The 14,266-nt window shown below is 39.3% G+C and overlaps 1 protein-coding gene and 1 long non-coding RNA gene across 4 annotated transcripts in view; one reads left to right on the forward strand and one right to left on the reverse strand.

Moving 5' to 3' along the window:
- Positions 1-6,668, reverse strand: part of LOC109303938 — a 13,603-nt gene extending 6,935 nt beyond the window's left edge. The window contains exons 1-2 of the long non-coding RNA XR_002099267.1: positions 6,656-6,668; positions 1,963-1,969 (exon numbers count right to left, since the gene is read on the reverse strand). This is a non-coding gene — a long non-coding RNA (uncharacterized LOC109303938). The remainder of the gene's footprint in view (positions 1-1,962; positions 1,970-6,655) is intronic.
- The window catches only part of VPS37A (VPS37A, ESCRT-I subunit), a 30,394-nt gene extending 19,037 nt beyond the window's left edge, over positions 1-11,357 (forward strand). For 2 of the 3 annotated variants that reach the window (XM_019526341.1, XM_019526343.1), the window contains 7 exons: positions 1,327-1,397; positions 2,632-2,759; positions 2,859-2,917; positions 3,005-3,073; positions 4,673-4,816; positions 6,504-6,584; positions 6,882-11,357. In XM_019526341.1, coding sequence (XP_019381886.1) covers positions 1,327-1,397; positions 2,632-2,759; positions 2,859-2,917; positions 3,005-3,073; positions 4,673-4,816; positions 6,504-6,584 — 552 coding nt within the window. In that variant the 3' untranslated portion in view covers positions 6,882-11,357. The remainder of the gene's footprint in view (positions 1-1,326; positions 1,398-2,631; positions 2,760-2,858; positions 2,918-3,004; positions 3,074-4,672; positions 4,817-6,503; positions 6,585-6,881) is intronic. The other variant, XM_019526342.1, reaches the window with a different exon arrangement.
- Positions 11,358-14,266: the final 2,909 nt, after the last annotated feature.

Raw genomic sequence — 14,266 nt, forward strand, 5'->3', positions numbered from 1 at the left:
CTTTTTGTAAATTGTAAATATTGTAAGTGAACAACAAGCATTTTAGTTGCTTATGGCAGTTTTTTTTAGCCTTTACAGTAAACCAGCTGGAATGCCTCCTTATGCTCCTCAGGGTTTTCCATTTCTTCCTCCATACCCACCACAAGATACAAATAGATCTATAGCTTCTGTGCCAGTTGCTGAATCAGTTCCTTCAAGTTACACTACAGATAAATCTGCTGCTCCCTCGTATGGCTTGATTGCTGATCTGCCTTTACCTGTTCCAACAACAGAAGGATTACTGCAGGTTTGTGCATGTGGTGAGGTTTGTTATTCAAGCTGTTTTCTGCTGCAGCTTTCAGAGCTAGTCTAAATTTTGGATAAGGTGGCTAAATCGGAATTTCACATAGAATTCAAAGGGGCAGGATGGGTGACTTCACTCATTTGCTTTGCTGGCAGCAACAACAGAAGGCAGTCATTCTGGCTGTGGCAAGAGCTTCTTAAATCAAACTAAAGCCAAAGCAGAGACTCTCTGCTTTCTCTAGCTGTGTGTTAATACCTTCATGTGTTCCTTTTGAGCCATGTAGGAATAGCCTCTGAACTGTTTAGTGGCTGTTTCGTCAGTTTTAAAGCAAAACTGTACATAGTTTCATACTGGGTTTTTCAGGTGAAGGCAGTAATGAAGTCTTCTCTCCATTGCATGTTTAGGGTGTTTTTGGCTATTTTTTTTGCTTTCTTCATTTGGGTCAAGAAGCTTCTCTTGATGGCCTCACAAAAATGAAAATAATTTTTGCATGCTCTGAAGGGTGCTTCATATGCCTACTCCAAAGAGCTTGAAAAACATCTTCAGTGTTCTAGTCTTAAACCCACATCATGATGAAAAACTATTCCTCCTGAAGTAAAGAAGCTCTACCTTCTATAAAGATTAATGGGCAGACACAGCTGTAGAAAGTTCAACTGAAGTAAGATTAAATAAATGAATTGATAGTCACCCTTTTTCATATCATTAAGTTTGAAATGAAAGCAGCATCCGCAAAGGCTGCTTTCAGAAGGCACAGCCAGCATGCTGTATTCCCTGATTTTTACTTTTCTGAGGTATTGACCCTGTCTCTTCCCTGGAGTTGGGTACTGAGGTTGACACAGTGGACTTCAGAGAAAAGTAACTTCTTCCTTGTTTGATTCCTCCAAGTCCTATGCCACTCCAAGCATCCCACACAGTTTTGTTATGGTGGCTGAATTGTCACAGGAGTCTGCATTTTTTTTTCTTTTGCCAAAGTGAGACTTGACAGACTAGTAGGTAAATATTTGTTGTCAAAGAGTTAGTAATATTTCTAAATTTCTGTTCAGGTTGGCCAGAATGGGTTCAGTTACAAGATGCCTGATGTCCCTGATGCATTTCCAGAGCTCTCAGAACTAAGGTACAGTCTTGGGGAGAGAGAAGGGAAAAATCGCATGGCAACCATAGCTTGAATCAAAGTATTTTGTCATTTCTATGATGCCATCTAACAAGTTTCATAAGGAGAAAAGTACTCATTTGCTGTGATTTGCATGGTTTCTGCTGGCTATACTATAATCTTTCCAGAGCTCAATTTTTCTTGCTCAGATTCTTTTCAGTAGAGAAACATACTGGAAACTGTAGGTAAATTCAAATTTCTGTTTTCCATTATTCAGACAGCATTTTGCTATATCCTCTGCGTCACTGAGCACTTCATTACCCACCCCAGGAGTGTAACTGTTCAAGGAAAAAAGAGAAAGCTGATGCATATTTTGTGTTAAGGCTGCTTGGTGCGGTTCAAGATGTATACAGATTATTATGTTTGTGAAGTTTCATATTTGTTAAAACAAAAAGTGTTTTACAGCAAGCATTTAATGCATACTACATAGATATTTAAATACTGAAGGGCCAAATAGTCTGATCTTTGAGACTGCTTCTCAGGCCAGTTACCTGTATTTGGAAAAACTAAACTCCTTAGTTGAAATAACTTTGTGACTGAAACCTATTTCACCTTTTTGTTCTGATTTTACCCCCTATTGCTATATTTGATTGATCAGAAGCTTTTTTTTTTGTAGAAAACAAGTATTTCTTTCCTTGTTCTTTCCCAAACTTAGCAGGAGGAACATAAATTTCTGTGTTTCTCTGGATGCAAAGAATCCTTTTATTTAAGGACTTGTCAGAAGCTGTGCACACTGAACATGGAGTTTAATCATGAGATTTGCAGGATGTTTTATATAATCAGTTTTGTTTCAAAGAAACAATATTACCAATGTGTGAGAGCTTTTCAAGACAACCAGATTGATCTTTGACTTACTAACTTCATTTCCTCAGCTAAGGAATCAGAATTTTTCAGCATCATAATAGCTTCATTTCTCAAATTGTGTTGCATCTAAACTAAATGACACACCCAAGAACTTTAAGCTAGTAAAGACTGAAAGACATTCAGATCCACTGGCCTTTTAGAGCCCTTCCAGTGCAAATGGTAAAGCTGCAATGCAGAAAAGAAACAGAAAATGAACAGTGTGACTTCTTTGTTGTTGAGAGAGAAATCCAGAATAAAGCTAGATTTTATCTTTGATATATGGTGGTAGGTATTGTCTGTTTTATAGAATGCTTAGCCTCCTGTATAACCATATTTTTCTTATTTTTGAATGCAGTATATCACAGTTGACAGATATGAATGAACAAGAGGATATATTACTGGAACAGTTTGTGAATCTACCCCAGCTGAAGCAAGTCCTCAGTGATAAGGATGAGCTGGTGAAAAGCATTGAAGAACTAGCAAGTAAGGCTTGGACCACTTCTGTAAATATGGTTGTGTTTTATGAGAACTGTATGTGTGTATGTATGTCTGTTTTAAGTAAATGACAGACTTGTTTTACAGAGAAAAACTTATTATTGGAGCCCAGCTTGGAAGCAAAAAGGCAAACAGTGCTGGATAAAGTGAGTGAAATAAAATAATCTCTCTCTCTTTCTGGAAAAAGAGCTGTACTCCTCTTGATTTTTTAAAAAAATATCTTTTTCCCCTAGTATGAACAGCTTACACAGCTGAAAGCCACGTTTGAGAAGAAGATGCAAAGGCAACATGAGCTTAGTGAGGTATATAATCTTTTAAATTTGATATTTAGATATTTTTAATAACTTCACCAAAACTAGTTTTTATTATACTTTTGTCCATGAAGAATATTCTTCTGGCTAAGTTCCACTTGTGTATGAATTTCTATTTGTTTGGAAGTAAATTGAAGCCACGTAAGATTTCTGTGCTATTTAGCACTTCAGTGTAAAATCTGTTTGGCCAAAGAAGACCGTACTACAACTGTACTCCTATTTCACATGTAGTAATACAGTAGGAATAAGCCTGGAAGGTATTGGATGGGATTCATTGGGAACCATTTCTGACAGTTTGAACTTTCTGGCAGTCATTGGAGAGAGTCACAGGACAAAAACTGAACCAGTCTCATACACCGTTACAGCTAGATAAGACTATAACTAAATCTTTCACTTTTATAGAATTAGCTGATTAAAAATGGTCAAACCATTAATCCAGCCTTTAAAACCCATGCTTTGCCAGCCTACTTTAATTATTTCATCAGTACAAGAGTTGTCAAGTCTTGCACATTCTTAAGTAAAGACAGAAATTCACCGTTAAAGTTACTTTATAAAAGTTATTTCCAAGTACACTTCCAAAATCATGCATTTAAGAGCAACACTATCATACAGACTTCTCAGTGTTGTGCAAGATGAGAGTATGGTTTTTCCTTTTTTTTAAGTTTGATTATATACTTACTGTATAATCACAACAGTCAAGATACAATATCTTTTAACTTCAGAATGCCCAAAATATGTCCCCTAATCTCTTCTATTTCATGCTATACTAGACCATAAAATTCAGCTGTCTTTGTACTTAATGTCAGTGAAATTTAAGAGTATGTAAGTCAAATGTCCTCTCTTTGAAATAGAAGATCAGAATTTGCTATTCTATTGTTTGCATGGCCAAGGTAAATTGACTCTCACATGGCTAGAGAAAGTAGACGCTTTGAGAAACACTCCACTTCCAAGAAAAGAAGGAAGTGGTAACAAATCAAGGAGGTAGTAAGCCTGTTGTTTCAAACAATATAAATTAGTCACTTCCCTGCAGCTCTAACTTAAGCGAAGGCTGTAGTGGCGGAAGAGCAGACAGTTGCTTCTGTACACAGATCACCACTCCCCCTTTCCACTGTGCCTAAGCTGGGGTTCTGCAAGTTGGAGAATTGCTTGAATGCCTTTCTTTAAAATCTAAATAATGAATCTCGGTTACAATTACAGATTGATTTAAATGCTCACCTCTTCTTAAATGGAGATAACTTTCCTTTTGTTAGAATAAATTGGAGCCTATGACTTACTCGTACTTAAGCAGTGTCATTGAAGTCATTAGGCTTTGTGCAGTTGCATGGGGAGGTGCGCTCAAATCCAGCCACAGAATCAAGACCTGAGTTGCAACTCTACAAAGCAACTCCTTTCAGTCCTGCAGAATTCCCCTTTAATTTCCAGTTAACTTAAACTCACTGATTCTTGTAGGTAGCAAGCTTTCAACATTGCTTGGCAATCTTGATACTACATGTATTAATCTGTGTTTGTACATTCTTTTTACTTGGTGTGATAGAAACATAGTTTTCAGTGAACACTTAACATTAATGGGAAAGCTATTTTCTTTCTCAGAGTTGTAGTCCAAGTGCTTTGCAAGCCAGACTGAAAGTAGCAGCTCATGAAGCAGAAGAGGAGTCTGACACTATTGCAGAAGACTTTTTGGAAGGCAAAACAGAAATAGATGACTTTTTAAGCATTTTCATGGAAAAGAGAACAGTATGTATTCTTACTCTAAAACATTAATGAATTGCATGTGCAATGTGCTATAAAACAAGATTCCTTCAAAACTTGGTTTAGGAGCTGTCCATTAGTTCAGAATGCTAGATTCTGCAACCTCCTGCAGGGTAAAAGTTTTGTTCACAATAGTGGTTTCAAGCACTCCACAGTAATTTTAAATAGCAGACCTGTTAAAATGCACACCTCTTCAGGAAGAGACAACTGAGTAAGAGTCTCTGCTATTGCAGACAGCTATACTATATAATTTTTTATTAGTTTATCAAGCTGCATTTTAGAAACAGTTAGGCTCTTTGCCCCCACTGCTCCTAACAAAAGATTGTTTCAGAACCTCATTCCTGCAGTAATTAGAAACCTAATTTTTAGCCTAAACGTATTCATATTCTATATTCCCATTTGTTCGTGTGTCAACATTTGTGCTTCTAGCTTTAATGGGTCATTACCTCGTGGTGCTTACTTCCCACTATATTACAAAAAGCTGTTGTATCCTTTCTCTGCCTTTGTTTTACTATAAGAAACAAGCAAAGCTATTTTAGAATTTTCTCAGAGGATAAACTCTCTGTTCTCCTTATTTTAGTAGCCTTTTTCTGCACTTGTTCGAATTCATCTTTCTTGAATGTGGGTGACAGGAATTGTACATTGTACTTCAGACAAGGCTTTACCATGCCCTCGTGTAAGGGGGTTAACACTTTCATGCCTCTACTAGAAATATCTCAATTGATACATTCTAGGATTGCATAATGAATTCCATATTCCCTTCCATCCTTTTCTTCAGCGAGAGCCATTTTTCCCAAAAAAATATTGTCCCTTCTTCCTTGCATAATAAAGAAAAAAAAACAGCTGGGCAAATATAAGAAAGGGAGGAAGAAATAGGACAATTAAATTAAAATGAAATAAAATGGAAGATTTTTTTCCGAATCCCTTTATTCTATTTCAGGGGTGTCAAATAATGGCCTGTGGACATCTGGCCCCTGGTACTCGTCCTGAATCTTGAGCTGACCCCTGAGCATGTCCTTTCTTCACACAAGATCCACATAAGGCCAGTCCAGGGTATCCTTCCTCCCTGCTACCCTGGGCTCAAACCACTCCCTCTCTTATGTACGCCAGATCCAGCACCCGCTCCAGTTAGTGTGTGACCTGTGTTGCATGTTGTGCCTGCCCAAGGCCAAATCAATTAGACACCCTTAGTCTGTTTTATCTATCTAGAGAATAATGAAGAGTAAAGAATGTATGCTGTTCTTGCCCCTGGTTTGCCAAATGCACACTAGTAGCAGCTGTGCACGGGCACCAAGACTCATGGTTGACAGCCCAGAGGTTTCAAGTTTGAGGATACAGCTGAAGCGCTGATGGCACAGCCATGTCGGATTCCAGAAAATCTGAATTCTTTTAAATACCTTGTCAGAGGGATACAGAAAAGGAAGGGAATAGTAATGACAATTAGTAATATGTTAATAATGCCTTTTACTGCAGGAGCGTTTTTTACAGTTATGAGGAGCTGACTGGCTTACTTGAATTGAAAGGGACTTCATTTCAATCCCTTTCAAGCCCATCAAAATACCCAAGGTTTTCTTTAAAGAGTATTTAGTTATGTAGAACACAAGATTAGGATGTGGCAGACAATAAGTTCTTTTCAAAGCTAACTACTCTCTCCTTTGTGTCTTGTTTTCAGCTTTTCCACTGTAGAAGAGCCAAAGAAGAGAAACTTCAACAGGCAATAGCAATGCACAGCCAATTTCTTGCTCCACTATAGGTAAATTTATGCATTAAGACAAGCTCCCACACTTTTCATTATAGTATGCAACATATTTACTCTTTGCTTACTATAGCATGCTTTATGAAAGCTATTAATATTTTTTAGTAATACCCTGATGTATAGAAACAACTAATTTTCAGTTTTTATGCTGCATCTTTACAATGAAAGGAAATAGCATTTGCAAACTGTGTGGATGTAGCATCTTCTGCATTGGGTATTCTGAGCCAGTTGTTTCTGTAAAGTAGTTTTGGGCATACTAAGAAATATCTAATGCTTGAAATCTTGTTTTTTCAGACTTTCCTGTAAATTAGGCCTGCCAAGAGAAGAAGAGTGAACCAACTCAATAAAGCACACTTTCTAATACCAATTATGTGCAAATAAACATTTCATCAAAATAGTTGCATTTATAGAACAGATTGTATACAGAGCTAGGACTGTTTTTGTAAAAATAGAACGTCTGTTTATATTCCCATTTTATTCAAGAAATTCTTCTATTGCAACCTTTGCACTAATATTTCTTGTATTTATTGTTAATAATCTCTATTATATTTGAGTTCCTGCTGCTATATCCCATTCTTCAGTGATTTAAATACCTAAACATGTACTTTTGACTAGCTTTTTACATTTTATAAAACATAATTCATATTTTTTGTATTTTGAACTTGAAACATTAGTTTGGCTTGTTTGAGGGAGACTTTTGGAGTTGTTGGGATTTGGGAAATAAGATGGGAAAGTCTTTAATAACTCTTCAAGATTTGTCAGTGAAGTAGCACATTGTCTGTCCTTGAAGCCAAAAATGTTCAACAGCAATTTATTTAAAATAGTTATACCAAACTAAATATTGCCTGCACTGACTGAATAAGAATATTGAGTTTAAGCAAAGAATGCTTTGGGACAAATTATATTGGAATCAAAATAGAATAAATATTCTCTGTAGATTTACTATCCACATTAGATGGACTAATGGAATCTTCATTTCTGGAGTAATGTGGCACCCAACATTGTATTGAAGTACTGATCCTACACTTGAACATTGTCTTTTGTTTCAAGTAAAACAATATTTGTGCAAAAAAAAGCAGCTCCTTTTTACCTAGTTTTTGTAATTTTTTTAGTTTTGGTTATAGCTTGTGATTAGTGACCTCATGAACTTAATTGTCAAATCCCCTGTGAAGTGTCCTCTATCCCTTCTTTTTCAATATGCAAAGAAATGGTTTTCCCAGTGCATTGTGTCAAGGCCAATAGTAGAGCTCCAAAATAGTGATTGCTAATCCTTTCCTTTACCTCAGACCCAGTTTTATTAATTAAATTTTCTTTTTTAGGAAGGGATATGTTAATATGCATAGATAGCAGAATTACAAATGAGGGACTAGTAGAACTCTACAGGAGAAAAAGCAGCTCTTGATTCCAAATTGAGTGTTTTGGGAGGTTTTTGGTGGGGGGGCGGTGTTTGTTTGTTTGTTTTTATCTCATCTACTTTCTCAGTGAACTAAGCCCTGAAGTTGAAATGCGACAAGCACTGCATCCTCATTTTGGGACAGATAGCTCAATATCTACAGCTTTCAATTTTATTGTTGTTGTATATATTTTTTTCTGGAATTTTGATTCTTTTTTTCTTCTTTTTGGAGAGGCAGGGTGGATATTCTGGACTTCTTCAGAAGGGAGATTAGCTTTTCATCAAAGGTTTCCCACCAGTGGGTAGCTCTAACCTTTTGAGTCACTAGGGACTTCAGTACTCACCAGTGTCAGGTGGTGTTTTTGAGTTTGACCTAAAACTGAGGTCCTTACTGTAGGCATTTGTTTTCAAATGTAGGACTAATAACGTGTCTTCTGCTCAAATTCTGAGTAGAGAAATGTTCTGCCTTACTTAAGCACCTGGCGGTATAGTTTATGCATGTGTTTGGCTTGCTGGTCTAGTTAGCAGTGAATCTCTCTTGTGGTTTTTTTAGCCAGCAAGCTGTAAGGCTGGATACACTGGCAGAAAGTTGGGGAAGTCAGCTGTTCTGTTCGTGTCACTTCCTGTGTTGTCAGGCAGTGTTGCACTGAGGTAGAGTAATTAGTCCTGATGCAGACACACACCTGCTGCCAATGTACTTCCACTCCTGAGTTAGCGTATTTCTGCAGCCTGCCTGGCTGCTAGTAGGCTGTGGGCCATGGAGCTTTATACAGTTGGCCAGAGACAGGCCACTGGATTTGGGGGGAAGGCAGTCTGCTTGCCACTGCTAGCTATTACCGTATAGTCCTGTGATGTGCAATATTACATTGCTGTATTTTAGGGTTTGCAAATACTGATCCTTGGACTTCAGTGTCTCTCATTTTGTAAAGTGGATGTGAAGCATTAGAAGCTATGTACATCAGACATTTAAGGAAGAGATCATTGAAGATACCAGAGCTGGTGACTTAGTTTAGTCCTTTAATCACTAAATCTCTCTTTCAAGGAACTACTTAGGCGAGAGGATAAAATACTTGTTAATGTGCATGGATAGCAGACTTACAACCAAGGGCCCAGTATAGTTCTGTGAGAGGAAAAGTAAAACCCAAAGTACAGTTTCATGGGGGGGTTTCCTTATCAAGCTTCCCAGTAAACTTGGCCTTGAAATGAACACACAGACTGTAGGAATATGATTCAAAAAGGTACGTGTCAGGAGTTGTCTAACACAAGTGCTGGTCTGCGCCACAGCTACGAAGCAGGTCAGAGTTGTAGCTCCAGCCAAAACCCAAGAAGCACTAAAGCAGAATTCTCACAGGAGGTGTTCCCACTGGCTTGCCCTGTTTATGGGGTGTCATCCTGTAAATGTGCTCCAAGGGCACCTAATATGGAAGCATCCTGTACTAAAGACTCTTGCCACTGCTGTTCTTTTGCACTTATCCTTCACCAAGATGTAGGACGCCTTGTTTCAAAACCCTACTGTGCTATGATTTGGAGCAGGGATCCAAACCCATCTTTCCCAGATTAGTGCCCTGATCACCAGACTTTGGAATTGGTGCCTTCTTATTTTCCATTTGTACTCTTGCACTGTGTATAAATGTTTAATGGGCAGAGGCTTGAACCTGTTTCCAGATCTGAAGCAGATAAGTCTTTCTCGGGCCCAGTGAACATTTTGTATGCAAATATCCATCCTGTGTGAACCGGGTGGAGCAGGAATGGTTAACCTGGCCCTCCATATCCAGAGAGTGCTTTAACCAGTAGTCCATGGTCTTGTCTTGGTCTTGTAAACAAGAAAACCTGGCTTAGGTGCCTACCTTCAGACACGTTTTGTGCCCAAAGACACTGTATGGAAGCGAAGACTTCTCTCCCATCAGGTCAGCCTCTAAACTGCTAACATGTGCACATAAGCCTTGCATTTTGCTCTTGCCTAGCTTTGGTGGTCCCATGCTCAGCTGGAGAGGATTCTGCTATGGGGCAAGCATTGGCACTAGCAAAGTATGTCCAGAGTGTACCAACCTTTGCTCTTCCCTTTCCCTTTTACATTGCTAAGTTCTTTTTTCCCCTCACAGTGACAAGATGTGTAGCTTCTCCCGAGTCCCCCAAATGGTCTCCAAACAAGTTAAAATGTCATCTGTTAAATATACACTTTAACTCAAAACATCCACTTGACCACTGGTGTTCTCTATCATCTGAATGATGAAGGCAGGTAGATTTGGCTTGCAGCAACACTAGTAACTCATATTTTCCCCTGATTACATGTGTCTTGTATTTCAGGATCATCAAGTATAACTTCACTCCTACTCTGCTTTGGAATGAATGCATACTGTGTACTAGAGCATAAAGGCTGCTCTTAGACTTGTAGAAAGTACTTTCTGTAATATTGCATGTTCCAAAAGTTATTAAGCTATGTAGTGGAAACTCTAGGAAACCAAGGAATACTATGGCAAACCCCCAGAAGTTTGCTGTGTGGCATTGCAGACTTTGCCAAAGTACATTCTGAGGCGTTAACACAATTTTCCACTTGGTATAACATCAGCTTTAGTAACCTGCAGTAACAGAACTGCAAAGCTAATTTGTTATCATGTTAATTTTAGTCTCATTTAGTTTCTCATTTCTGTACTGCAGGCACTAATTTAATATGTTTTATGGCAGTTTAATGATAACATGTTCTAGAGCCTTTATTTCTGATCTCAATAGTAAAGGTTGTTTTTATTTTCTTTTTTTTTTAATGTAAAATCACTTTGTCGTGGGCTGACTTAGAATGCAGTGCTAGAGTCAATAATAATAATAATAGTAACATACACAAGGTTTTTCTCCGGTATCAGGCAGTGAGGTAAGTAGATTGTTTGGGGAATGTCTCTCACGATTCTGGTTAGCAGTATTTTTTTTTTAAACTGAAAGTGACTGTCCTGAAACAAGAAACCATTTTAACTTCTTTTGTTTAGGGTCTAATGTACTTCACCTGCTACTTCACTTTAAGCAGAGGTTGACCACGGTGCCAAAAAAAATTCACCAGCACCGTGAGCAATAGTATTTGATTATAATCAGTCTGTGAGATGATTGTTTAAATGTTAATTTGGCGTTACACTTTGAACTTCAGCCAAATGTGGAAACAGTCAGAAACAATGGGATTCTTACCAAAGGCTTCATTAATCCTTCCCTTAAAGACCTAGGAATATGTCTGAGGCTTTGGGGGTGCAGAAGTAAACCTGAATAAGATCCCTGGTGAGGAAATTTTTAACGTTCAGTTATTAGCCTTATCTATGCATGACTGTGAGCAAATAGTGCACGTTGTAATATGTTGAACTATGAATAAAGGTTTGTTTGTTTTGGTTTTTTTTAAAGTGACAGCCCTTTATCTTCCTTTGTGTCCTGCTCACTAATTGTGGTGGGTAATTAGGAGAATGAAATTGGGAAGCAATTAGGAAAATGGAATTGGGAAGCAATTTCTAACCCCCAAGCAACCTTTGCATCCTAATAACTAGGGATGAACTATTTTCATCATGAAAAAATCATGATGAAACTAAACAATTTTTTCAGGTTGGTCATGGCATAAAGAGCAAATTCTACAGATAGTTCCCTGGTGTGTTCTGGTGGCCCTGCCCCTTGGCACTGATTGGCCCCTTGTCACTGGGGTCTTTCCACAAAGGGTGGAGGGGGTGGCTGCCATCTTGTCTGCTGCCCTTTGTGCCACGCTGGCAGGTTGCGCCTTCTCCCCAGCCCCTGGTAAGCTGCAGGACTGGGCCACAGTGGCAGCAAAGACTGCAGGCTTCCACTGGGGAGCCAGCATTTTGCTTTTATTTTTTTTAAGTCAATTTCATGGACAATCCTGGATTTCATGGTTTCTGTGAAATTTGTGGAATCCATGAATTGAGTAGACCCCTACTAATAACAGAATAAATGGTTTGGGGCAGACTTCCACTTCTTTCTGCCTTGAGTTGCTCTGTCCTTCTTGCATCTCTGGACAGCATTAAAATAACAAATGTTTTATTCAAAATAATGTTCTACTACAATATTAATGAGAACTGTTGCAATGTTATGTAGGCTTTCACAGTTCTGTCACTCCTCCCTTTGAACCCTTATACTTCTTCCTGCTCTGATCCACCCTGTGCACACTGCTTCACCTCACCTTTCAGGCCCTACACATATTTTTTTTCTCCCTATCTGTGTGCTTCTGTATTACTGTTGCATAGTTCACCAATGCCAGATCATTTATCCTGGACAACTGGAAAATGGAAAATATACTGCCCATCTTTAAGAAAGGGAAGGAGGAGGATTCGGGGAACTACAAACCAGTCAGCCTCGCCTCGACTACTGGAAAAATCAGGGAGCAGGTCCTCAAGGAATTTATTTCTAAGCACTTAGAGGAGAAAAAGGGGACCAGGAACAGTCAGCATGGATTCACTAACGGCAAGTTATGCCTGACCAACCTAATTGCCTTCTATGATGAGCTAACTGGCTCTGGGTGTGGGGAAAGCAGTGGACATGCTGTAGTTTGACTTTAGCAAGACTTTTGATACAGTCTGTCACAGGATTCTTGCAAGCAAGCTGAGGAAGTATGGGTTGGATGAATGGATTGTAAGGTGGATAGAAAGGTAGCTGGATTAGTGGGCTCAATGGGTAGTGATCGATGTCTCAAACTCTAGTTGGCAGCCAGGTCATTGTTAACAATCTGAAGGATAGGATAGATTGCACCCTCAGCAAGTTTGCGGATGACATCAAGCTGGGGAGGGTAGTAGATACTCTGGAGGGTAGGGCAAGGATTCAGAGTGACCTAGACAAATTGGAGGATTGGACCGAAAGAAGTCTCATGAGGTTCAGTAAGGAGAAGTACAAAGTCCTGAACTTAGGACAGAACAATCCCCTGCACCACTACAAGCTTGGGACCAACTGACTACGCAGCAGCTCTGTATAACAGTACCTGGAGGTTATAATGGTGAATAAGCTGAATATGAGTCAACAGTGTGCCCTTGTTGCTAAGAAGGCTCTTAACAGCATACCGGGCTGCACTAGTAGGAATGTTGCCAGCAAATTGAAGGAAGTAATTATTCTTCTCTTTTCTGCACTGGTGAGGCCACATCTGGAGTACTGTGTCCAGTTTTGGGGCCCCCACTATAGAAAGGATGTGGACAAGTTGGAGAGAGTCCAGTAGAGGGCAACAAAAATGGTTAGGGGGTTGGGGCACATGACTTACAAGGAGAGGCTGAGGGAACTGGGCTTATTTAGTCTGAAGAAGAGATGACTGAGGAGGGATTTGATTATCAGCCTTTAACTATTTAAAGGGTGGTTACAAGGAGGATGTAGCTTGACTGTTCTTAGTTGTGATGCAACAGTCTCAGGTTGCAACAAGGGAAATTTAGGTTGGCTGTTAAGAAAAAACTCACTAGGAGGGTGGTGAAGCACTGGAACAGGTTACCTAGAGAGGTGGTGGAAGCCCCATTCTTGGAGGTTTTTAAGACTCAGTTGAACAAACCCATGCCTGGAATGATCCTAGTTGGGGATGGTCCTGCTTTGACCAACGGGTTGGACTAGATGATCTCCTGAGGTCCCATCCAACCCTAATTTTCTGTGATCCCATACAGCTTCCACCTGTTTGTGTGTGTGTAGAAAATCCTTGTACAAACTTGGCCACCCTGTAATGTCCATTTCAAAGGGGATATTTTTCTCTTAACTCGGGGAATTCCTGATCCTGTTGAAGTCAATGGCATTATAATTTGGTCCTTGTAGTGATCGGGCAGCATAAATAATTAACTTTAGAATTTTTCTCCCTTTATTTAATTTGTCATGCCCCTGTATCTTATTTCCCATTATGGTGCATTCTGAGGGAATAAATAGGACTTAGAGCAGGGTCTAACACTTTCTGCAGAAGTTGACTCTTTTTCATGCCTTTTTTCCTGCAGAAAGAAAGCTAATAAAAGGAGAAGGTAAAAACACCCAGTTCCAAATAAGGGGGCCAAAGTTTTTGACGGGTTTCATAGATTGTAAGGCCAGAAGGCATCTCAGAAGATTATCAGGTCCATTCCCCTGCACAAGCAGAAAAGACAACTGCGGTCAGGTGACCCCAGCAAGGTATCTGTCTAGTCTCCTCTTAAAGATTTCCAGGGTAGGTGATTGCACTACCTCTGGAGGGAGCTTATTACACAGTCTGAACACCCTGACTTTGAAGAAGTTCTTCCTAATATTGAGCCTGAATCTGTCTTCCAGGAGTTTGTGGGCATTACTCGTGGTCGTGCCCTGGTGAACAGTTGCTCAC

This window comes from Gavialis gangeticus, unplaced genomic scaffold (genome assembly GCF_001723915.1).
Source record: "Gavialis gangeticus isolate Ggan-Ray unplaced genomic scaffold, GavGan_comp1, whole genome shotgun sequence".
NCBI lineage: Eukaryota > Metazoa > Chordata > Crocodylia > Gavialidae > Gavialis > Gavialis gangeticus.